Source organism: Patella vulgata, chromosome 4 (genome assembly GCF_932274485.2).
Source record: "Patella vulgata chromosome 4, xgPatVulg1.2, whole genome shotgun sequence".
NCBI lineage: Eukaryota > Metazoa > Mollusca > Gastropoda > Patellidae > Patella > Patella vulgata.
The window spans coordinates 17,933,667-17,960,903 of record NC_065882.2 but is presented as its reverse complement, the minus strand read 5'-3'; the positions used below and the strand labels follow the sequence as shown (position 1 = coordinate 17,960,903).

Sequence of the window (27,237 nt, the reverse complement as noted above, 5' to 3'; positions counted from 1 at the left end):
TATCCAGTCCCATACTATGTGGTTAGGATCGTTATCAATAAAAGTGCCATATGTGATATGTAATGGTTTAATAAGCCAAAACTTACAGTAATTACAAAATAAATACCGTTTTTTTCTGGGATTTAGGCCTTTGTTTTATGCACAATCAATTCTGAGATAACGAATGTCAATTATATAATATATTTTAAAATGTTTCTACTATAAAATTTGAAATGCCGAAACTTATGTAATTTCCAATAAATTTTCCACCCCCAGTCGATTGAACTCAGAGCTGACAAATGTAGAACATTGAGAAGGTCCTAAATCGAGAGCTCAAATAAAAACTTGAAAGTATTAGGTGACCCATATAGTATACAATTCAAAATGTAACAATAATAAACCATAAACAATCCTTCAAGCACGTGGTTAGAGTTTTCTGAGGCTTAATACATGTTATATATTTAGTTAAAGAAGGTAACAGAAAGAAAAGACAAAAAACAATGGAAAACTAATCAAAAGTTCTTGATTAATTTTTAAATCAAATATTTCGAATTCGTCATCTAATTCTGTGGTGCTCCCCTTACCATGATAAGCACGTGCTTGTTTTGCTTAATGGTGGATCCAGCCCAGGATAGATTGACAGACTGGCAGATAGACAGATAGATAGATAGATAGATGAAAAATGTGGAATAGAGAGTTGAAAAGACTAAATATTTATATTTATATTTGACACCCACCCACAAACACACACATATAACCACCAGTGTGTATTTATGTCCGAATATCTTTCTATAAGAAAGGGTGCAGTTTCAGATGCATTGGTGTCTTTTTAAAAATTAATAAAGAATAAAGGCGCACTTTGGAGAATAGTGTCAAACGCCTCGTATACTAAATTAGAGAGTAGTGTGCCAACTTTGCACATATTCTTAATATAAATCCCGATTTTGTGCTTTGGCAGACTACAATAATTTAAAGGAGCTAAATCGCTAACATTTGGGACCTAGAAATTAAAACAAGTGGGTCGCAACTCATATAATACTGTAACCTGAATGTATATAAACTGATTTACATTCAATCGTTTCCGTTTTTACTCTAATTTCAAATCAGTTATGTTCCGTGAAATAAGCCAGCAGTCTCAATCGAATGCAAATTCCCAGCGTCTGGTTATTACAGTCTACATACGCCGTTTGGTTTGGTGCAATATGTCTAGCCTCGTTCCTCGAGTCTCTCGCTAGAACTGGGGCTGAAACGCATTATGGTACACGATTCGTGTACCAATGGTAAAATATTTATTTTGTCTTAAATATTGGATATCAGAAGCCCATCTTTTTCCGGTAAGATAACAGCATCAATGTTGTTTTAAATTGACAAATAATTCGTGTTTTCAATGTTGAAGATTTTGGATGATATTGAGTTAGAGACTTAGCTACTTTAAGAGTGTGTCTGTCGGCCTAGAACCAGACGGCTTTTTTTTTTGGAAAAGGTGCGCCTTATGTCAAATGAGGAAATTTAGTAAGTTAATTATATACGTTGACGCGCAGACTAATTTTAGAGAATCCTTAACCTATAAAACATATTTTATATCAGTTATAATTATTTAGAAACAGTGGGGGATTTAGAGTACCGTAAGGTGGGATGGGGGCGTGGGTTTCAACTTTACAAATTATTATACCAATGACGAATAATAACTTGTGGTACTAACTACATTTCGAGTAAAACTTAACCTGGACGTCGTTACTTGATCAGCCAACACTTGCTCTCTTCGGACGGTTTTACCTTAAAATTTCAACGAGACCATGCTCGCCGGGCTTCCATAGATCCCCTACTTTCAGTTTTATTTAGGCGCCACCTATTGTACCACGTGACTAGTCTAAACATAACAGGAAAGATGGCGGATATTGGTGCAGGTAATAGCGCGCCGGTTATTTATTGGTATAATGACAGCTAGGATCAATTACTAAGATCAAAGCTAACACCAATTCATAATTCCATACCATTGTATTATATACAACATTTGATTTTTTCCGTTCTGTCAGATAATTAATGTTTCCAGACAATGTTTACAAACATTCAATAAAAGCCTGACCTAAAAAAAAAAATGAGAAAAATAGCGTACAAATCATAAATATTTGATGTCACTGTCAGACGTTTGCATTAATCAGACTCTTCTTATACTATTACAGTTTTAATTTTTGCATCTGGGGAAGACTGGGAGCCAGGTCTAATGTCAATGCTCTTCATAAGCTTATGGCTACCTTTTGTGTATATTTTGACTTCCTACTCCGAGTAGCCTACTGGATTGGAACTTTCTATCTTTTGTCTGATTCTAATTTTTATTATACATCCTGTAATCGGTTTTGATTAGCCCCAAGGTAGCCATAAATTGTCTCATTTTGAAATCAATCAACAACTTTTCTGATCAGAAAAATGCCTCTTGTTTCCGACACTCGTTGATTAATTATATCCATTAGGCAATAAATGTCAAATAATTGATCCACAGTTCTGTTATGTCCGACCCCTCCTTCTCTATGCTGGTCTTGTTTCTTCTAGCACAGACATCCCCCAGTCTGAAATGCCTGACTCTTCGTTTCCCCATTTTCATGACAATTGTGGTGATGGGTGGAGTCCTAAGGATAAGGCCTGTTTTTTGGGGCTTTTTTTTATGTGTTTGCCTTAGCTTGAAGGTTTCAGAGGATCTTCCAGTTTTTTTTAAAAATGTCACGCCAACTATATTAAAGAAATGGCCAACATTGATTGAAAGGTTAAATTATTCCTCTTTCTAAAGATGCTTTTGCAAATAAATTTCAATTAACAGGTTGTAGATTGGCTGACAACGAATGGGAGGGCAAGTGATTAAGCTTTTTTATTTCATTAACATATTTTGTAGGGTCTGAGATTGGCTATGTGAAAAATATCAAAAAAAAGGCATTCATTCATCACAATTAAAGAAGGCTGGAATCTGAAACCACAGACTACAAAAATATGCCTTCATGAAATTTGTTATTTGATGATATATTTAAAATAATAACATATTCAAACTACAGTGGACTCTGTCACATCTGACATCGTACGGGATCGTTACAATATTTTGGATCACATAGCGTTTCGGAATACCGAGCTTTCTCCAAAACCGGAAATACTGTAACTTCGAAAACCGGAAGTATTTTTATATTGTAGCTTCGAATCACCAGAATGCTATTCCCTTTCCTAGTGGTTGTAATATTGATGTAATCCATTTATCAAAAGTTTGCTTCAAATCCCTCTTCAAACATGTTTATCGGAATAAGCTACCCTCAATCTATTTTAAACAGCCTTGTTTGTCACATGACTTGATTAAGGAAGGGTCCATTTTCAGCTTTGTATTTGTCGTTATTTGCTGTCCATTTACAATACATATCAAAATTCTAGGATCATCCTGTCAACTTCTTTTTCTTTGGTTTAAACTTTAATGTACAATCTGTTGTCCTTTTGTCTCTCACTCTACTTACAAGGACTAGTCATTCGATCAACACATACCAAGTTCTCCCTACCTATCTCAGTTAAGAAGACAACAAACACTTACATCTTTGTCCTGTGCACATCCCATGGGTGTTTTTCAGGGAATCCTTTATTTTTCTAGTAAGATTGGGTGTCTCTAATTCCATACATGAAAATACCAAATTTTTATTAGTATACAACTCAGAATATCTATATGATGCCCAATTTTAGCTAGTACTTGTCAAAAATTTGATGAATATGATTTGGCTCATACCTTATTTTCTCATCACACTTACATTTTTTCCTATTTGCAGCCGATTCTGCCATACCTGGTGAAGACAATAAACAAGAATCCAAAACAGTAAGTTATTTCTTTGAAGTTTTATTAAAGATGTTTTAAAGAAGTTAAATGCTTGAGAAGTTAACATAGCTAACAAATTTATTTTGTGTCATTTAAATCCCACTTCAGGGCCAAGATGATCTTGAACAAACCATTGCTTCATTTAGCTATAAGTACTGATATGTGTCGTGCATCTGACTTGAGTTTTGTTGTAACATTGCACGTTAACCATTTGGATTTGATGGAATATTGATGGAATATTAATGTATTACATGTACAGTGAAACTTGAAAATTTGATATATGCTCTACAAGAGATTTTCAGGAATCATGAGACAATGAATTTCTAAACAAGATATGAAATTTGATATTCACATCAAAATTAGTATTGGTAATAAATTGTTATTTTATTCCATTGAAAGTTCTGAGAAACAAACCTGTATCTTTTTAATTTATTCTTTTTTTTTTAGTTACCTCAAGATGATAACTCTCCATCCAGTTCTGGTTTACCAGGTAGGCTTAGACAGATGATATGATATAGAATTAGGTCATTTAATAGTTATCGAATAAGAATGACAAGATGGATCACTATAGTTATTAATTTTGATCTAATTCATGCAGAAATATATAGAACACCAAATTTACCTGTTTCTAGTTTGATATCAGCTTTTTAGTAAATTTAACATCAACAATTTGGTAATGAAGAAATTAGGTCATAATTTGTAAATATGTATAATGCGATAAAAAATATTGAAATAATTTTACGACTCCAATGACATACCAGTAACAAACTCAACCTGCATCTTATACACCCTTGACAAACTCACTCCACGTCTTTTCATTCATCTTGGGGTGAATAGCTGAATGGTTAGCGCATGCGCGTTGTATCATAAGGTCTGTCCTTGAGCCAACTGGCATGGTTTCGATTCCCAGGTTGTACGTGACAAGGAGTAGGGTCGCCTGTTCAACCTCGTGGGTTTTCTCCGGTTCCCCCAGTTTCCATCCACTGCTAAAGAACTCCCCTATGCGCTAGCAAATTATTGAAAGAAAATTGAACCATATGTTGGTCCCGAAATGACCTAGTTTGTGTTGAGTGGAAGTTAAACCCATTTGTCTCTCTCTCCATTCATCTTATACTTGATTCTTTGAATAACATTTTGTTGGTTTGATCTTTTTTTATTAATGATTCAGAATCAAGTGACCAGGCAACTAATTATGTGATACAATCTGCAAGTTCACCATCTGCCTTTACTTCATCTGACCAACAGCCAAAAAATGGTGCATCAGTTTTACAACCCTCAAAATTAGCAGGCAATTTTAGACCTGGTGTACCCTGTAAGTATAACTTAATCACATACATTCACTTAAAATATACAAACAGCTGTTTAATGCTGTTGTATACTAAAATATATCATGTAAAGCACTTAAATGAACCCTTGACAGTTGGAATTCTAAGAGAAGTAGGTTGGAAATATTGTCTCCCCCCTCCCCATCACCATGTACATATAAAATAGAATTTAGAATATGTTAATCTCAAAATGACCCAACCATTTAATTTGTCCAAATTTTTCAACTTTAGATGCATTGATTTGGCGTTCATATTTATGGTTTTGAACCAGGTTATTAACTGATTATGTAATCAAGCATGTATACCTCTGTTTTAAGTTCTGTTGAACTGTCAGTTACACCTACTGAACAAAATATACAAATACAGTACAGAAATGTAACTATTAATTAACTATTAAATTTGTAATAATATCCCTACAAAAAATTGTTTTAGAATATTAAAAAGTAATTTTAATAAAATAGATATGATTACTCTTATTTCAGCTTTTGGTGGGGAAAGCAATATAGGAGGTAAAAATATCATTTTAACATAAAATTTAAAAAACAACCTATTATAATTCAGGTATTGCTATGGATTAAATATCCACAACAATATCACCCTGGGTGTAAGCGGATGTATACCCCTATTAATTGTTGTTATTTTTAGGTCTCATGTGTAAATTTTAGATTTTAAATCAAACTCAATCAATGAAATATTAAAAATTTCTTTCTAGGTTCATTTGGTACCAACCCCTTTGCCCAGAACTCTCCTAGTCATGTTGAGACTGTGTCTGAAGGTTAGTTCAATTGAATTTATTTTCCATATATTATACAAACTTTAGTAAGGGGAGGTAACTAGGCTTTCTTTGTCCTTATCATCATATTGTCTCCCCTTAGACCACACATTTAGATTTAGTAGGGTGCCCCATGCAGCCGAAATTTTCCCGACTGAAAGTTGAACTCATCACGACGAATGTGCACGCTTCAGTGGCTTGTCTCAAAGTGATTTCTGGCTAGTCACCTCACATGGTGCAATATAACTCCGCACAAGAGTCTATAAATTGCCATCACATGTGAAATTCTCTACACATCTATCAACTATTACAGCCATAAAAAATACTATTGTTGACGATTTTGAATTGCAGTAATATTTAGCTTTTTGGTTATTACAGCAGCTTTAGAAATTATGTTTGTTTTATATTTTGAATTGCTTTATCATTAACTATACCGTAAGGAGCGGCATCTTTTGGTTTAGTGCAAATAATATCTCTGATACAAGAACATGATACAAGCAGTAGTTTCATTTTACTTTGGCAAGGTTCTTAAAACAATTGTTGAGTTGTCTAACGAGCATGTTTCTACATTCAGTTTCTTGTTCCAGCTTTCTGTTATGTTTCGTAAAAAAGTAGTCTTGATTATCCCAACCTGTCAATAAAACGGAGAATGGTCGGTAGACTGGTTAAGCGAGACAAATTTCAAAACAAGGGCATGTAACCTATTTTTTACTCAAAAGTGCCTGGATGTTATTTTTCAGTCTATTATTTATTGATGGTTAAATGGTCATAGCTTATTAAGTACAATATGACCATTTATTTAGTGACTATAAATGTGCGAAACTGATTTAAGGCTTGGCACATATATATATAAATATTGTGGTGTAATTGTCAAGATATTTATTTATGGTGGGGCACCCTAGTTTTAGATGAGAAATACATTGTTGACAATATTAATAAACCATTTAATATATTGATATCCATATCCAAGAATACATTCAATCTATAAAAATCAGCTTTTTTTTTGCTTTTTTTTTTTCCTTTGCTTTTCAAATAAAATGCATAATAGGTTCAAATAAATAAGTTTTGGACATAGATTCTTTTGCTGAAAAAAAAAAATGTATAGCCAAAACTTTGAAGAAACAATCTGTAAATCACATCAAACTAAATGGACATGTATAATTTTTCGTAATTTTTTTCTCTCCTTAAAGGTGTTATAGCTCCGAGTAAGTTTTCCTCATCTCCCATGGCCAATCGGTTCGGTTCAGGAGAAGCGGAATCCGATGATGGTAAAATATATTTTAATCTTAATATTTAATTTATGATAACTAATTCATACCATAACTGTTAACAATAATATGTAATATATATTTGATATTTATATCATTTCTAGAAAAAATAATTTGATGTTAAAAGCTGATGACCAAATTTTGACATTGACTTACTCATTAAATTAAATTTGAATATTATTTTTAGAAAATTCTTAGAAATTTCTTTAAGTATTTTTTGACTGTTTACATAAAAATTGAATAATTTTTTTAATTTCATATAAAATATTTTTGAATTAATAATAAATTATATTTGAATTAATAATAAATTATTTTTTAATCAATAATAAAATATTTTTGAATTAATAATAAAATAATTTTTTTTAAAAAAAAGCGGAATAATTATAATAACTTATAGATATGTATAGAAATAGAGAATTGTTTAAATTTTTAGAAAGAGGTTTTCGTGGGTTTCGATCTGTTTTGGCACCATCTAAATTGGGTAAGATATTTTTAGAAGATTGATAGTATTTATTAGTAATACTAAAATGCAAATAGAGGTAAACACAACATGCATGATTGTTGTGAACATTTCGTAAAATATTTATAATGGAATCATCACTTTTTTTTTCAGGCATATGATAATACAGAAACTTTGACCATTTTGTAATTTTATTTTTAGCCATTGGTTGTGTTTATAATGTACATTGAAAGATAACCATTCTCTTGTATATAATGTTAACTTTTCATAGAAAAAATATATGCAAAGTGAATCAATAAAATCCTCTTGTACATAATGTTAAATTTTAAAAAAAATTATACAAAATGAATAATTTGCAATTCTGTTCCTTTCTATTTATATAAAGTTTTGTGGGTTTTTTTTCTTTAAATAAAGTCATATTTTTTTTTCTTTTTTAAGGTTCCAAAAACAAAGAGGACAACAGACATAGATTTCAGTTTCGTCCTTCAGTACTTTCTTCAAAAGTTGATTCATTAACGAACAAAGGTAGTTTTCGTTTTTCAAAAGCTTGTTTGATTAAATGTTGGAGGTTGTCGAATACAGTAAACTGGCCACTTGATATTAAGTTTTTATACGCCCACATTTTCATGTTGACGTATATTGTCGTCGCCCCTGTCCGTCCTCAATTTGTTTGTGAACACTCTACAGGTCACAATTCTTATCTGATTTTGATGAAATATAGGGTTATCTCCAAAAGATCTTGGCTGCTTTCGATATTGGCATGTATCGGATCAAAACTTCATGGATTATGGCCCCTGTTTGTACGAAATATCACATATTTAGTTTGTGGACCCTATAGAGGTCACAATTTTTATCCAATTTTGTTGAAACTTGAATTGTAGGTTAATAACCTAAAGATCTCGGTTCATTTCGATATTCGGGCATATCGGACCGTCACTTCCTGAATTATAGAGGATATGATTTTTATCTGATTTAAAAAAACATATTATATCACCGTTACACCCTAAGGACGACCGAGTTCAAATTTCGTGAAAATTGGCCCAAAATTGACAGACAAAATGTCTGCCGTTCGTTCTCCAATAGCGTAAAAATATGGTATATCAAGGTTGTGGACCCTATAGAGGTCACAATTTTTATCCGATTTTGTTGAAACCTGAAATGTAAGTTTATAACCCAAAGATCTCGGTTCCTTTATATATTCGTGCATATCGGATTGTAACTTCCTGAATTATGGCCCCTGATTGTACGAAAAATCACGTTTTTAGCCTGTGGACCATAGAGAGGTCATAATTTTTATCCGATTTAAGGACGGCTGAGTTCGAATTTCGTGAAAATCGGCCCAAAACTGACAGACAAAATGGACGCCCCTCGTTCTCAGATAGTGAAAAAATATGGTATATCAAGGTTGTGGACCCTATAGACCCTATTTGCACATATTGAATTGTAATTTCCTGAATTATGACCCTTGATTGTAGGAAAAATCACTTTCTTTTTAGCTTGTTCTCTAACCATCTCTCGAAAATGTGGGTGTATCCTACCTGGCAGCCGCCGTTTATACAATGCAAAGATTTGATATTAATTAGAGTTATATACAGATTTATATCAATGTAGCTACTTTAATGAATATATATCTTGTATAAGTGTGATGTTGATAAATATCTGTCAGGTTTTATTACTGTATTAATACCATTTTGTAGTTAGGTTTTTATTTTATTTATTAGAATGTGGTGTTGCCAGTAGTAATTCGGTTTCACCAGTATCGTCAATACTCAAACCAGCAACATTACCAGATCCTAGATTAACTACTGACAGTTCAGGTAGAACTCTACCTTCTTTATTTTGAATATTTCATCCCATATTTCCACTTGTAGGCTTGATAAGCAGCATGTACCTAAGGCTACACAAAATAAATGTCTTGTTTCTCGGGCAACTGACAGCTGAAACTGTAGGGGGGGAGGACGGTTTCTTTTTTTTTTTTATCTCATTGCTGGCTAGAGGATGGTGCAAAATAAAATTTGATATAGTTGAAAATTGTTGGGGCGGGAGGGTGGCCTTGTTTGTTTATGAGAAAGTCATTACTTGTCTACGGTTTTGCTTTCGGTTATATATTGTACATACTTAGAACATAAACCCCAAAATCAAGTCTACTCAAACACTGAACACTGACTGAAAGGAAAATAATTTCGATATTTATTTCACGTAATGTAGCTTACAAATGGTAATGGTGACAACCATAATTGAAATTGGTTTAAAATAACATTCCGTACGACTATTAATAGCCGTCCATAATAACAACAATAATTTAAAGAGTAAGCCTCTGTCAGCATGTATATCAAAAATAATCATCACGGTAAACGACACTTTGAACTAAATCTAGTATCGCTGGTTTGACCTAATTCCAACCAATGCATGTCACGTGTCATCGTGATTCGTGAAATGACTGTATTTCAGGATATTCGGTGTGTTTCTCAGGATATTCGGTGTTCTATCTGGGGTTTATATCGAATGACTATTTAAATTTAGATAACAACTGGTCAGTAAAACCATTAAATGTGTAATCCAATTATTATTTTCCGGATTATCAAAACTACTGTTATGTGCTAATGATCCAGATTCTGACTAAGGTATGGTGACTATCATTGTATCGTATTCGTGGCCACAAGTAATAATTAACCTGTTCTACGATTCATTGTTTTATAAGTAGGATATTTCAAACATGGACCGACTGAAGCCGGCAATAATGAGCCGATTAATATCGAATGATTGAAATACATTGCATTGTTGTCACTGACTTTCGGTGTTTAACACGAATCAAATTCTAGTTCACCAGGGGAGGTAATTAAAATCATGTGATACAAAAATGGAGGTTCTTTCGATATCAAAAAAAAAGACCCGTAAATGAGCGTTTACATCTGTATCAGTTTAATACATTTGAATGGTTATTCACGTATGGGGCATGTAGATACAGTACATGCGGCATATTCTTTTTATGACTTGCTTATCGATGTTCGGGCGGGCTTTACATATTTTTTTTTTTTCATCAAGACTAATAAATAGGCTGCACGCGCAACCAATTTTGCGTGCGGGCGGTGCCCGAGAAACAACTTATTTTATTTGTGTTGCCTAATCCTTCAGGTTGTACAAAAAAACGAGCTCCAGCATTGTATTGAAAGCTTTTTGAATTATTTAAGCTGAATTTTAATTGATTTAATCTATTTTGATATCCATATGCCATAAGTACCCCCTATTTATATTAGAATATGCCATGATTGCTTCTTAACCTGACCTCTGTATTCTGGGAAATGATCACTCTCAATGAACACCTGTATCTTAATTGTGAAATAGTATTGGTAAGAATGGTGTTTTGAATGTTTCTAGGTTCTGATAATGAAGCCCAAGCCAAGTCTGTTTCATCTAGCGATAGTAAAACATCTAGTGTAAATGATAACACTGGATCAACATCAGTTATATCTAGTACAGCACCAGATGAAGCATCCAAGGAAAACCATTTTACAGGTTTACCTGAATCACGGTAAATCTTCTTTCTAAATCTAAATAAATGTTAATTTTTTTTCTTATTTAAATAAATGTTAATTTTTTTTTTCTTACAAAGAATTGATTTTGTTAGTCTCAAAATAATCATTTAATAAGGCCATGTAGAACTTCATCAATTATCCTGGAATCATGATGTCATAAATTGGGGGAGAAATTTTGTGTTATAATGATCTCTGGACATTGTACTATAACCACCCTTCAATTCTAAAGACATATTTATCTTCTAAAAAGATGATCTGTGGATAAGATTAATATAGATTACAATTACAGTCCAGGAATTTTAGCACTAATCGTATTCCTTTTGAAAATAGACAAAACAAATTCAACCCTGACCACAAGTTTTCTATGTCATTTATCTTGAAAATAAGGGGAGGCAGTAAGCAGGACAGATGTTCGTAGCAATACTCTAGTCACTCGATTTACCTTTCGTTTTAGTCGTGTACATACAAAGATCATTCAATTAAATGGGCTTTTATGGTTACTGTAAACAGCAAAAGTACCAGTACATTTTATTTATTTATTAAAAAACTAGCAGGATACCCGGCTTCACTCGGGGGGCATAACTCCGAAACCGGAAGTGGTAGACTAACGCCACCTGGCCTATGTTACTCCCCGGTCTGAGCTACCCCTATACCCCAAATTTCAGACTCGGGGCAGACCTAGTGTAGCCGCCAACCCCGAACAGACAGACAGACAAACGACAGTCACAAAAATTAGTATATATATATAGAATAGATGAATGAACTGATTAATGGAATATTCTTTAATTGACAGAAATGTAATTTAATGTCAATGACTTTTCGTTATTTTAGGTTACCTAATTCCACTTCAAATCTAGGAAGTTCTGATTTTGTTTTTGGTCAAAATTTATCAAATCGAGTTACGGTAAGTTGATTGTAATTACATGTCTGTATAAATTATTATTACAACTTCAATCTTTCAGTCTTATTTATTTTTTTATTCCACACCAAACCTAGTTAAGGGAGGAATATTGAAATGGGCTCCATCCTTCTAGAATAATTTTGTTTCCCCAGCATCAACCTGTTATAGTAGTTGTTCCTTTTGTTGATTACAAATTTTCAGTTGAGTAATTGGTGTGTTTCCATGATGGATTTTATAATTGAACTGTTTTAGTACCGACAAAATAGTCCAAAGTTTTGTTCCTAATTTAAAACCATTATAAGCATTATATTAAATGCCATTTTAAGTTTTTACAAATTTAATTGAATTTGGGGGTAAATTATTGAATATACCCAATTTTTATTGTATAAATTATTGAAAAGACTTTAAACAAGATATGGGTAGAGGATGTTGGACGACAGTGGAATTTGATTACATGCAGTTTTAATTATTACCATGATTACAGGGAGTTTCATCAACTAATGTTAATGATGATGGTGGACCTGGCTTTTTATTTGGAGAAAGTTTGGGTGAAAGAGTTAAAAATGGTGAAGAAGAAAAGAAAGATGAACCTGATAGTAATGAAACAGTTTCTAGTCCAGGTATAGAATTTAATTGAAACACCATCTCTAATAGTGTGATAGTAAGGGTGTGAGTTTCGCTGTTTAGATTTTGTTTTTCGCTCTACACCCAGTAAAATAATGTGTCATTCATTTTTGTAATATTTAGTTAATAAAACATAGATAGGCTTATAATGACAGCACTGATTTGTCATAATATGAAAAAGTCTATATTAAGCGTTTCTCTTAATTGATGAACCACAAGTATGTCTGGCAACCTCAACAAATGTCATTCATATTGAAAGTTATCCCTACAGAATATTTGTGTATGAATCTTCTGTTATTTTAAATGTATATTTCAGAACGAAATCAAACTCTGGCTGAATCTGCGCGTGAATATCAAGCTAAACAAGAAAATAAACCCGATTTAAAGGAAGTAGAAGTTGTAACAGGTGAAGAAGAAGAGTCCAATGTATTACAGGTAAGACTTTTAATCCTAGCACCTCACACCTGTGATAGTTGAAATGAAAGGATCAATTCCTGATGTTTACCAAGAATAATCTTTGAGGTTTTTCGAAAAGTTCCGTCTGTTCTAGAGCAACTCGTGTGAGACCAAGAAGTAAAGCATATCTGGTTGCTTTGTTGTGACAGAAACCAAAGTAAACACGATAAGCTATTGAAACTTGAAATTTGGAGAGAAAAAAAAAATAGGTTGAAATGACCCACCCCAATAGATAATATGTTAGTCCCAAAGTAACACAGGTGGGGGGGGGGGGGGTTGGATGGCTGAATGGTTAGCACGTGCACACTGTATCATAAGGTCTATCATTGAGTCTACTGGTGTGGTTTTGATTCCCCAGTTGTACATGACAAGAAGTAGGGAAGCCTGTCCAACCTTGTGGGTTTTCTCCGGGTCCTCCTGTTTCCTCCCTCTGCTAAAATCCCCTTCGCACAAGAGAATTATTGAAATAAAATTGAATCATGTGTTAGTCCCAAAATGATCTAGTTTGTGTCGTGTGGACGTTAAATCCCATTTCTCTCTATCTCAAAGTAACGTAAGAAATAATTTTGAAAATATATCATTATTACAGGCTACAGCCAAATTATATTTATTTGATGGCGATAATCAAACATGGATTGAGAGAGGTCAAGGATTATGCAGATTAAATGACATGACATCAAGTGAAGCGGAATCATTTCAATCCAGATTAAGTAAGTAGATTTTGTATTAACAAAAGTCACGATTTTGTATTAACAAAATTCACGATTTTGTATTAACAAATTCATGATTTTGTATTAACAAATTCATGATTTTGTATTAACAAAAGTCTTAATTATTGGTCAAAACATTGGTAAAAATACTGATGTGTGCAGGTAACGCAATTGGCTCATCTGTAATCCACACTTTTCTTCTTTTAACTAAAGTCGTATTTTATTGAAATGTTACAAGTTAGGTTTAAAAGAAGATAGGTTTAAAAGAAGATTGAAAATAAAAACCTTATAGATAATAACTGAGTAAAAAGTACTTTAATTTTAAAATACTCTATTAATGTGAAATTGTAAAATGCAAAATTAAGAAAACCACATACATATAGAGATAAATATGTTAGGAGTTTATATTATGTTTATATTATAGTTATGAGAACACAAGGTAGTCTACGTGTTATATTAAATACACCTATATGGTGTGGTATGACAGTAGAGAGAGCTAGTCCTAAGAGTGTACGTATTACAGCAACTGATGGAGATGATGGTGTTAAAATATTTGTAATAATGGTACGTAAAATCTTTATCCTTTGATATTAAAAGTCTGTTGTGGCATTAGGTATTGTAGAAAGGGTATGACTCATGTGATAGTCGTGCTCCTGGCAAAGAAAAAGCTTCACGATTTTCCAGGCTTGGTTTCTCCCTTGGAGTTCCTGGTCAATCAAATGAGACCAAAAGACAAAGGACACCCGCGAATTCCATGACATTCATGTAAAATAACTCTTGAGAGGAATAGGCGGATTAGGCAGAGTTTCTGCTGTTCTGGTAAATTTTCCCTCTACGTCACACTGCTGTTGTGTTGACGAGATATAAGCACCATTTCTTTCCTTACATTCAAATAAATTGTTTAACATTATATTTTTGTAGTCTAATCCTAAAGACAGTGAGAATTTACTACGCGCTATAGAATGGCGAATACAAAGATTAAAATCATCAGAAGAAAATAAGCCAAAATCTACAGAAGATCAGGATAGAGGTTCAGAAAAACGCAAAGCAGATTCTACAGATTATGAAACTGTTGGTAAAAAATCAAGGTAGGCCTACTTATAGAACTGTGATTTCTTTCTTTATATTTTATGGGGTGTTGGGTGATTGTCTGGTCGAACGTTTTAAGTCATGTGCAGTAGATCATAAGGCATGTTTTTATTGAAAGTCATAGGTTCGATTACACGGTTGTATAGAAGGGTTGCATGGATTTTTTTCACATACTCCTACATTCAAGCGATTTATTTTTAAAAAAAATAATATACCACATGTTAGTCCCAATATGACCTAGTAAGTGTCAATTAAGTGAATGTTAAACCTCATTTCTCCCTCTCTCTTAAAGGCATAATAAGCCAGGCCCCTGTTTCGCAAAGTATTCTCAGGTTGAAGTTAAGAATTTACTTAACTTCCAATCACTGTTTATGAGGAAAATGTGCACATAGTTTTTTTATTGATGTATTTGATACATTAAAACAACAAAATATTTAATGTAGAGACAGTTGTTGCTTTGTAATTAAACATATCTGAGTATAAAAACTTCTTAAAGATAGCACCATTGGTATTTCTTGTGATAGCAGTGTTGAATCTATAGAAACTAATGTTCATAAATTGCTAGAATTTATCAATTTGAATAGGTTTCGGACCAAACTGTACATAGATCTACATAGATTAATAGACTAGAAGTGTAACAGAACCCCAATAATAATAATCACAAATTTCAAATATTTGCATGAAAATATTTTTAAATTGCTATTTGAACAGATCTTGTGGCTTTAGTTATTCAGTTTTTGCAATCAAACATTTAAAAATAAAGATATGGAAAATATATTGATTTTTTTAAAGATGAAGCACCAAGAACAATGCAAACATTGATCCTTTAAATTGATTCAAATACTAGAACAGTAAAATCAGCATTTACCGTGACCATTGTAAAATTATCCCTCCTTGAAGTCTGCTGGGATCAAAGGTCAGGAAGCTTTGATCCTATCTCCTGCTGTTCCATCACCCTCCCTATATTATTTACCATATTTATATTTAAGACAAGTACCAGTAGGAGTAGCAGAGAGTACAAGAGAAGAGTCTGATAGCAGTGTACAAGATCCCGAGACAGAAGGTCCAACTAATACTTAAAGTAATCCTGCTTTCTCTACAGCACAATCCATTCTTTTCAATCTAATTAATAATGTCTTAATTCATCTGTCCAATCACTTTTCTTTTTCCATAGAAATTGTGCTGTAAGATCTTTCTTAGAAAGATTTAGATCAATAATACCTTATTCATGAAAAACTTAATATTGATTGTATCATAAAATTACCACTTAAAACATGGTCAATATAACTGTGATTTAAATTATGGAAAACATTAAGGATCAAAAAATGTAAATTGTCTTGAATTAGCGGATACAGATCAAAAATAAATAACAAAACATTACAGTCACATAAAGATGGTAGCACAAAATCATTAGAAACTAATATAAATTTCAAATGGCCCTACATTTGATACAATAGATTGTGTACAGTCCAAAACTGTTCATTTGGCATTTGTTCGGAATCTTTAGCATTTTGAATAATGATTTAAAGATATTGTTACAGTCAATATTAAGGATTTTTAATGTTTTATGAATAAGGTTTCAGTATTTGTGCACATTAATTAAAAAAATAGCACCCGCAATTTATTTAGTAATGGCAGTTTGATCAATATATTTTTATAATATTCATATACATGTAACGGTAGACTCAATTGTTCCAGGCCATATTGTCTGTCTCGATTAAATAGTAAGACTAAATAGTGTCAGTTGTTGATCTGGCTGTCTCATTTTACCAGTTAACAATGCATGTACTCCTAGGGAAGGGGGTGATCATTTTTCCGCTCATCCAATCATAAGACATATTAAAATCACTATGACTCCTGACATTGCATAGATAATTGATACTATTTGTCCAAGTATCTACAATTCACATTTTGTTTGTGGACCCTCCACAGGTTACAATTTTTTTACGATTTTGATGAAACTTGAAATATAGGTTTATATCAGTGATGGGATTTTACCCGTATATTCCGGACTTGTCCGAATCTTTTTTAGAAACGCCCAAAATTGTCCGACCAGGAATATGCCCAATCGGACATCAAGACATGGTGAATAATATTCAAATTCCAAAATTGATATAGTGTACTGAGTGTATAACTACCGTGCAACCCGATTATCGTGGATAATAGGCTGGATTGATTAGGTAATTAAGTGATCGACTATTTATCGTGTTATATCATCTACACACCTACCTTGATTAACTACTATTCTGCCTTGATTGGCTGACTTAATCCTTTGTCGGACAATTCATCAAATCAATCCTGAACAGAAGTCATTGCTTCTCCTTTGTCGGACGATATATCAATCCAATAAGAGTGATTATAAACTTAATCTGATTAACCCGTGATTTCTCCATTGTCTCACGTTTTAATCTCCTTTGTGTCGGACAATAATACGTAGAAATTAGTCATATATGTCTACGTGCCAAATCCAATACGCCTGATGTCCGGGAAAAGATTCTATTTTGATGGCATATTGTCGGATTTATGATCATATTTTGAAGGGGGTTTATGTCTTTAAATAAATAAATAAACACGCTAAGAAATGTTGACGAATATTTCGATTGGAATGACGTAAGTAGTTAATTGTTCTAGATGATAACGCGTGCTACAGTCGAATGCAATTATTTAGCTCGCTGTATTAGAGCGTCGTTAACTACAGTTTACGGCCAAATAAATTTCGGGATGTCATTTTTTTACCTTATATAAATCGAAACGGAGTATCAGACGAATGTCGGACTTTGCTGAAAAATGTACCGACGTATGACCCGAAAAATACAGTAATTTTGGGGGAGTTTGAAACAGATCAGCAGCAGATGCCATTCTATAGTATTACGATGTCATGTAATTTTGTAGGAATATTATTGACATAAATTTGAATACCGTACGGGTTTTAAACATGAAATATATTTTGTTGACACGTGATTCTTAATCGTGTTTTGAAAACGTCTGCTTAAATTACGATATCAGTTATGCCCCTTTATTTTCGGGAAAAAATGTCCGACAAGAAATTTTTTGAAATCCCATCACTGGTTTATATTATATCCCAAAGATCTTGCATCATAATTACGGTTGAGCTTGAATTTTGTGGAAGTCGGACCGAAACTTCCAATCAAAATGGCCGCTCCCCTTTACGCAAATAGTATAATAAGCATGTAATACCAAGGTTGTGGACCCTCTAGAGGTCACAATTTTTATCCAATATTGGAGAAACTTAAAATATATGGTTATATCCCAAAGATCTTGTTTCCTTTCGATATTGACGCATGTCAGACTGTATAACATCCTGGACTATGGCCCCTGGTTGTATGAAAAACTGCTTTTTGTTAGCTTGTTCTCTGTCCATCTCTTGCAAAATGTGGGCGTATCTTGCATGGCAACCGCTTGTTTATTGTCTATTAGCTCACAATGACTAATTAGCTTTATTTATAACTATCCACCTATATCTCAGCTTTAGTTATATACATAAATAAAAGTTAAATACAAGAAGATAACAGAATTATCAACATTATTAAATCATGTTTACTGTACTTCAAGTAAATTGCCATATTGAGAACTAGTGCAAAGATGTACCAGTTCTTGATTTAAATCATAAATTTACTTTTATTTACAAAAAATTATATCAATTGAGTACATCACGGTAAATTTAGTATGGAATGGAATATTTGTTGTAATTACAGAGTTGAATTGAAACTTTATTGTAACTTATCATACATGTCAAACTGACAGCAACATACATTCTGAAATCGGCTTTTATGACATGTTTCAACAAGGAAATTGATTTTTTTTGCACTGAAAGTGATGGAAAATGAACCCTCAAATAACAAGCAAAGGCAAAATAGTGCATTGTATATTTGTTTTTGGCATTATGAAACAGGTGCCTATTACTTCTAAACTGAGGTCTTTTAGTAATAAAATGTTTGTCATTAAAGCACACAAATCATCATTACTCTAAACTAATGCTTAGTAAGAATAGAAAGAGTTTAGAAACATACAATATTAATTAATTAGTAGGCGTGTAACTAGCTGTAAGATATGTTACATTTAGTGTGAAAGTGTGGCTAATTCTAATACCACTACTACTTATTACACAAACCCAAACTGTCCTAGTGTATATCATTAATTAGTCAAGGTCTTAACACCTTAGTGACATAACACCTACTTAATGACTACTGCCAGATTCCAAACATTATGCATATAAAATGACATCTTAGATTTGTTTGTCATGGGTTTATAAGTGAAGGATATCAACTTTACAGTGTATGGTAATTGTCATTGTAATCCATCTGGTGGAAACTAATTCATTCATTCTGCCCACAGAGAACTATTTCTTCGAGAAAAGATCGCTGACCTGAATGGGCATCTCATCCAAAAATTTGTATACTATTTTGTAATGCCGTTCTACTCCATTTCATTGCTATCATACACACAAAGACTGAATAAGCCTTTTCAAAGTTATTAAATGGAAGCAGACTAAAAACTTCTCAAAATGTTCAAGGTATGCTTAGTGTTTTCGACTAACATCTATTTTGGATTTAAATGTCGGTCAACTAGCTAAGTGTTTGTTCTCACGCAGTGCTAATTGTAGACAGGCAGCATATGTTGAGTGTGTAATTCTTTTATTTAAAACACAGAGCACTTCCGTAAAAATGGACAACAATAATTTACAATGTTTGCCTACTATTCACATACCTGTATCATTTGCTTGATAATGCCAATAGTATCCTTGGCGAAACGTCACTTAGAATTAAACTCAGTAATTATTTATCCATAAATTGTACCTTGTTTTAATAATTTACTGAAAGATACATATATATGTTATTTTCTTTTACAGCATCTTGTGAAAGTCATTCTTCGTCTTTAACAATAAGATCTGAATCATCGGAGTGAAAGATGTAAATACTGTCTTGTTTTAACACAAGGTGAAGAGAGATTTTACTAGAGATATCTGTTATACTGCCTAGTATTACCAACGTTTAATACATGTGTACTTCCAATTTGACAAGAACCGTGTGGAATCGGATACATTTCGTCCCAGCGGTGCCAATATGGACATTTTTTTTATACGTGGACATTCATTCACGTGACCATGTTTATAAACAGAACGAAATTTCTGTGAAATTGATCGTCTCGAAGAAGCATTAGATGTTTTGATGCTGAATTTGCCTGAAAGTGCTCTGAACGGAATTAGAAGTATGTTTGGAAGCATGTTCTGAAGGCAGTGACAAGGTGCTTATGTTTTCTGGTAACTGCAAAGTGAGAGATTTGTTGTGATTCCATGAACAAAAATATTTGGTTAACATTATGTGTTTGTGAAAGAGAAACTTTCTTTTTCAAGTTTTATGAAAATCATGGATTTAAAACTCTCCATAAATATCCAATGAATAAGGTGTGTGTCTATTAGATACACTTGATATTTAAATAAAAGCAGGGATTAAGTTTTATGACTTGTGTATGGATCTAAACCAACTTAACTTTTGCCATCTATTCAATTAAAAAAAGTATTTTTATATTTGAAAATGTCAATAATGTATGTTTGATAATTATGATAATGACCGAACTGAAATTAAGTGCCTATTAAATTGAATAATAATCTCTTATTATCCTTAAAGCCAATTTTCCATACAGTTTTGATGCCTTGTCCAAATCATTGAATTGTGACCGATAGATAAGTTGTATTGAATTATTTTAATGTTATGAAAAGTCGAGTTCCCTGCATACAAATAGATCCTGTAGAAAAAACAGTATCCTCGCAACTGGTCTCAACGAATAAGGTACAAAAACATGGCTGTCCGTGAACAATTCTCTTCCTCACATTATCTGTGTACCTGTAGTCTTATTAGATTACAAATCCTATTTTGTTTCATTTTTATACTTCAAATTTTGTTTTATTTGTCTTCATGACACTTGAATATGGAAGAGTTTAACCAATCAGGGATTAACCAATCAATTCAGTTGTCAAATAAAGTAGAATGGACTGTCAGTTGAGGTCATTGAAAGTATTAAAAAATACCAGATCGAATTAAGATCTGTAGCTGAATCAGTTACTGTTTTTATCTCAAAATGACCAATGTTTTCTAGGCTATAAATAAACTAAATGTTTGGTGAGGAAGAGGATTTTATAATTAATAGTTTTAATGTCTCTGAAAATGAACTCAGACTTTTGTCAAGCAAGGCTCAGAAAATGTTATGGAAAATAAGCTTTGCTATAGGAAAATAAAAACCCCTTTATAATCTTTAACTGGGTCACTAACTAGATATGAATAAACTGGTTTACCTTTATTTGTTTCATCTTAACCCTTTAGCACTAGGTACAGGTAAATGTTGACTACCTAGATTCCTTGAAAAAAAGTAGAGAAAAGTGATAATAACGGTATATTAATAACAGTACATCCCTGAAACCATACAAGAGAGATTAATAATACCTCTTTGTATTGTAGGACCATTTACTAGTTCTTAGGTGTGTTGCATCTATTCATGGGGTGCTATAAGTAGTTTCGTGCTTTCCAAGTGCTAAAGGGTTAATTTTTTCATGATATATGTTATTGCCTACCTTATATGGACAGTTCAATACGACCTTTTGACCCACCCAGACAAATCCTTATGAAATTATCTAATTGATTTAAGATTATTTTAAATTTGTAATACAGGGTTGTTGTAAGTGATAATATATATTAGCTATATGACTCGCACAATTTCTCGAGTCCTGCAAAATATGCTGATTGTATTATAACATTTTTTTCTATATCTGGTGGCCTTTTCAGAAGCACATTATTCATGTATAAAGGGTATTATCAGTACAGGAAAATCTATATAAAGTTTTGGAATTGGTCAATATTTGAAGCTATGTGTGATATCAGTGACTACATGTACTGAGACACATGTAGTTGTAGAAAAATTCAAATCCAACAGTGTAATTGCTGGTGTGAGTTAGCATTATTAAAATCCTGATTACAAGGGTGTGTTTGATTGAAAGTATGTGCTTGATTTCAAGCAATCTGAATCAAGATTATTTTTCCTCATTCCAAGTAACAATCTGGATTTGATTTCACAGAATACATACATTACTCTGTCATAGATTTGTGAATAACATACATTTTGAATCTGAAGAATCCTAACCACAAGTCCAAACTGCTGATTCATGTATCTGAATCAGACTGTAAAAGGAAAGTGATCAATCACCTAAACTAATCTGAACACTCACTTCAGACATGTACAACTGAGAGACTGATACTTTGCTGTTAAAGCATGTTTGTCGATTCAGATTTGAAAATATCTAGGAAAACGAACAAAATATATACTGAATCAACTTCTACTATCAAATGTTCCAAATTTGTGAGAATGAATCTGGTATATCTAAGAATGGGTTGTTCCTAGACCAAATTTTGTTCTACTTTTATTAAATAATTTAATATCCAGGATCATACCATTAGCATTGTAGACAACTTTGTATCTATTATTAGCTCATACAGGACCGTTTATAGTCTGAAACATTAAAACAATCCTCTCTTAAAAATATGTCTTGCATACTAGGGCTCCGATTTTGGCCATGTTTGCAAGTCTTCACTGACTGGCATTGAAATTGATTGGCTAGAGGAATTACTTGTCAGTCAATTTACTGGGCATAGAATTAGTTAAATTTATAGTTCTTATGTCTATAAACACTTATAAAAATTGGGACAATTATGAAATTGTCATATTCTTTGAAAAGTTGAATAGTTATCTTGTTTAACAAAATTGACCAACTGACAAAATTTGAAGGGAATGCCCTGGCGCAGACATATCTAGGTCTTGATCTCAGTGATGGAAATTTTTGGCACCCAAAGGCCAAAATGATTGTTTTCAAGAACTCTTAGGCTATAATAATTCTGTTTATACTAGGAAATTGAAGTATTAAAATTATGTGACAGTGTAAATAGAGAAATTACATTCGAATATTTCCCTCCCATACATTAACTTTCTGGTTTGTCATTTGTACAGAAAGAACTTTAAAGTTGCTGATCATCATTTGATGGAAACTGAATCCCTTACAAACTACAATATTGTGAAAGTTGTATTTCAGTCCAAAAAACATATCAGCGTCACCTGTAAGTGTTGGGTTAAATATTTTAGTGACCGTCTTTATAATCTAATTGAATCCAAGTAGGGATATTTTGTTTTTGTTTTCTTAATAAAATGTTAAATAATCAATTTGAGTACTTTGTAGTGTTTATTAAGCCGTGAAAATTTCTATGTTGTCTGAAAAATGCAAATGAGGATCAGTGGCTTTAAAGATAATATACATTTTAATTGTTATATCTATCAAATTTACTAAGTTTATTATCTTATCAAGTGTTTGGTTACTTAGCAATCACTGAAGAGTTTTTCACTTGTTTTTTTTTTCTTTCGAGAAAATGATAATGCATGTAACCAATATTGTACCTTTGTATATAATTCATCTTAAATAACCTACTAAAAAAAAATATTGAAGACAGTTTGATCTTATTCTTTGGTTTATCAGTTCATCAAGTAAAGAGATTTATGTCATCACTTCAGTCCATCAAAAAGGATTAAAGCAGAAGAAACTTACACAAATATATTCTCATGAAGTGAAATCTGTGATGGACACATACTCAAGTCTTAACATACATACTTTTTACCATGGCCAGATTTAATTATACCTGTCTGTGATTAAATGGGGTCTAGTGTAGGGGTGTGCAAAAGCTTAGGAGTTGAATAACTCTGGGCTCTGGGTAATTATGTATAAATCCTGGACCAGATAATAAATCATGAATGGGTATAACAGGTCCTGTGTTCACATAGCATTTTCAGACTTAAGTTAAGAATTTACTCAACTTTCAATCACAGTTTATAAAAAAATATCTTTGATCCAGAAACACAAAACTTTGCACATAATTTCTTATTGATATATTTGATATATTAAAACAACAAAAGTTTTATAAAGGTCTATACATAGGTTAAAATAAGGCGAACAAGTTTGAGTAAATTCGTAAGTCAAGTCTGAGAATGCTTTGTGATACATAATTCTGTGGAAATTATTTGGGACTTAAATTTTGGGAGAAATTGATACATGTGTTTAAGATCCGGTATCGACAAGATCGATTCAAAGTAATTATTGATCGAATTAGTGGTACCATTCTTTAGCGATAATCAATTCGAAACTCTGTCCATTTTTCAGCCCTTGGTTGTATTCGGTAGGATACTGCTTTTCAAGTTGTTATTCGAAATAAAACTCCCACTGTTTAGGTATATAGCTATGGTTATCTAGGGATTTTTCGCCAATGTAAATTGAAAGCAATGAATTTAATGCTCACCAGCATTTTGAAATGTGGCAAGAATGTCATTCTATGATGCAAGATAAAATATTGTCCAAAATGTCACAAAGGTTTGTCATGGATGGCGGTCAATAAATCACCAATTATCCAATGATATTCAATTTTGTTTCTAGTCAAAAAAAACGCAGTAAGTTTGAAAACAGTTTTGCTAGATTTTGGTGACAGGGTGCTCTCTGAATTTGGATGGGGTTTCTCCTCAAGAACAGCCGAACAATACCATCAAGTTTAACTCTGATCTGCAGAGGGTTTACACGAATTGTTCATGGATTGGAGATGGCAGCAATGAAATGGGATGTATAAAAAAAGACTATATGTTTCAGATTGAAATACACACTGTGATCATAATCCTTTCGCAATAACTAAACACAACAATTCTGTCTTTCTAACTCCTGATCGGCTTCTTTTTCCTCAATAGTCAGAGAGAGAGAAATGGGGTTTAATGTCCACTCACAAACTAGGTCATTTCGGGAACAACATATGGTTCAATTTTATTTCAATAATTCGCTTGCACATGGGGTCTTTAGCAGGTGAGGACCTGGAGAAAACCCACAAGGTTAGACGGGTGGCCCTACTCCTTGTCACGGACAACAGGATAATCATAACCCTGCCAGTTGACTATCACAGACCTTATGATACAGTGCACACATGCTAACCATTCGGCCATTCCCCCACTCTCAATAGTCCAATTCATCTCCATGACTATTCCAGTATTAATAAACCAGATAACTTCTGGTCGATTATTTCATACATATTAATAAACCAGGTAACTTCTGGTCGTTTATTGGATATATATTAAAACACAACCCACAATACTACAGAAAACAATTTGACAATCATTAATTTATTCCGATAGTTTTGCAATTAAATTATGACGAGTGCATGCATATGTCAAGATATTATAAATTCATTATGAAATACAGATATTATAGTCATATTGCACAATGCATATTTTATTCTTCTTCTTGTTCATTTCATATAAAATAAATCACTGAAAATACATGATAATGGACATATTGCCAGGGTAAATCTAATCTAATTTGGTGGAGGGTGGAACTGATCTTCACACTACATTGTCATCTAATCTCTCTTTCACCACAGTAATTCCAGTACTCTATATATCAACCTGTCGTACTAAAACCCCTCTGGTCCCCTTTACTCTTATAAATTTGGATTTACAAATTCCTGTAATTCATCACAAAAAGATGCTCTATTAACCAATACAAACAATTTTATTGGTGGTTAAGCTTGTGTGATCTTATCCAATGGTCCAATGTCTGTCATTGGGTCAAGTGTCATGGTTTTGAAATCCAGGCTTTCGTGTGACGAGGAGTAGAGTCACTTGCATAAACTCCTGGGTTTTCTCTGGGTCCTCTGGTTTTCTAAAACTTAAAGACCCCCCATATGCAAGCTTATAATTAACCAAAAATATATCATCTGTCATCACGAAATAACCTAGTATTTTTTAAATGGATGGTATAATTACCGGTACTGACAGTATGTCCATCATGAAATAAGCTACATGTATAACAATGATAAAAGTAAAGAGTATACTAATCATGCAAGATATATATTTTATATTTTACAATTTTGGCATTTCTGATGACAATAAGAAATATATGGTGTAACAAGATGAAGTTAAAAAAAAATATAAATGGTTAACAATTTTTGTTGTAGATGAATAATAACAATCATTATGAATAGATATATTATTACTAACCGATCAGTCAGATAATACTAAATGGTAAAATCTAAACCACTAATATATGTTTACTATGGCTACATAGATAGTATGGCAATAACAGAGTTTGAACTTTGAAGCGAGGAAAATGATGATATATCTTGCCCTAGTTTAAGTGAGAAGTGCTTCCAATATACAATTTACAATGTTAAAAATTTGTATTGCTTAAGTGATGAACTTCTAGTGTAAGCCTTTCTCTTGGGTTACACACGTTGAGATGTTGAACCAACATATGTTAATACAGCTTTTCCACTGGTTGAAAGAGAACTAAAATCTGTATCAGTATTTCAGCTGAAAGCCAATGGAAAGGCAACATTTTTAAAATATTTAGTTTTCATGTTTTGTGAATTACGTCCCAGATAGGTGCAAAGTAAGATATTTGGCTTACATTTTAATTATGCTAAAAATGCTTGTGATTCCTGGATATATTAATTTTATGCAGCAGTTTGTTTGTGAAATAAACTATTTCATATAAATTTCTTGCTATTTTTTATTTGAAACTACTTTAATTGATTAAATATTCCTCTATTATAACTAACAGGTCTGATCATAAAAAAAGATAGGCCAATACAATTACACTGATTCAACAATGAACGTTGAAAATAAAAAAATCTCTTCTGGGATTAGCAGTCGGGTCAGTCCTCTACCATAAGTAATGCATATTAGGTACAAATCCTTTTAAAGCCGCTGATCATCATTTGAAGGATTTTGAATTTCGTTTAAACCACAATATTGTGAAATTTCAATCTCTGAAAGGAATATCAGCCCAAAAATGGTTCTGTTCAGTATTTACACAGATATTATGATCAACTAAAAATTTGATACGAACGCGCTAACATCACCTATTATTGTTCAATAAATTTTTTAATGTACTTTCTTTTAAATCTGATTGAACTCAAGCCTGTAGAATATCTACGATTGAAATTTTCATACAGTTTTCTTAATGAAATGTTAAATGATCAATTTCAGTACATTTTATCATGGATAAAGTTGTGAAAAGTTAGATATTGTCCCAAAATAACGATCAGCAGCTTAAGAGTTATAACAAGGGTTTTGTTTCATTGACCTGTATAAAATACAATACATACTTCATTATATTTATAGTTTTGGCAGACTGGATACAGCAGTTTATGTGGTAAAACCTAGACTTTACAATAGGTCACAGTTTCC

The 27,237-nt window shown here is 32.6% G+C and overlaps 1 protein-coding gene across 5 annotated transcripts; it reads left to right on the top strand.

Annotated features, from left to right (window-relative positions):
- The first annotated feature begins 1,834 nt into the window (after positions 1 to 1,834).
- LOC126818605 (ran-binding protein 3) lies at positions 1,835 to 23,468 on the top strand. Of its 5 annotated transcripts, none has more exons than XM_050546109.2 (19): positions 1,835 to 1,886; positions 3,771 to 3,817; positions 4,265 to 4,307; positions 4,986 to 5,129; positions 5,625 to 5,651; positions 5,855 to 5,917; positions 7,105 to 7,182; positions 7,616 to 7,663; positions 8,081 to 8,167; positions 9,364 to 9,459; positions 11,021 to 11,174; positions 12,010 to 12,082; positions 12,564 to 12,699; positions 13,020 to 13,138; positions 13,749 to 13,869; positions 14,294 to 14,433; positions 14,791 to 14,957; positions 15,948 to 16,021; positions 19,829 to 23,468. In XM_050546109.2, the coding sequence occupies exons 1-19, from the start codon at positions 1,868 to 1,870 to the stop codon at positions 19,882 to 19,884; spliced, it is 1,692 nt and encodes a 563-aa protein (XP_050402066.1). In that variant the 5' UTR covers positions 1,835 to 1,867; the 3' UTR covers positions 19,885 to 23,468. The 5 variants fall into 5 exon arrangements, with proteins under 5 accessions (XP_050402066.1, XP_050402065.1, XP_050402068.1 ...); XM_050546108.2 differs by having other exon boundaries at positions 4,980 to 5,129; XM_050546111.2 differs by having other exon boundaries at positions 4,980 to 5,129; positions 15,948 to 16,039.
- The last annotated feature ends 3,769 nt before the right edge of the window (positions 23,469 to 27,237 follow it).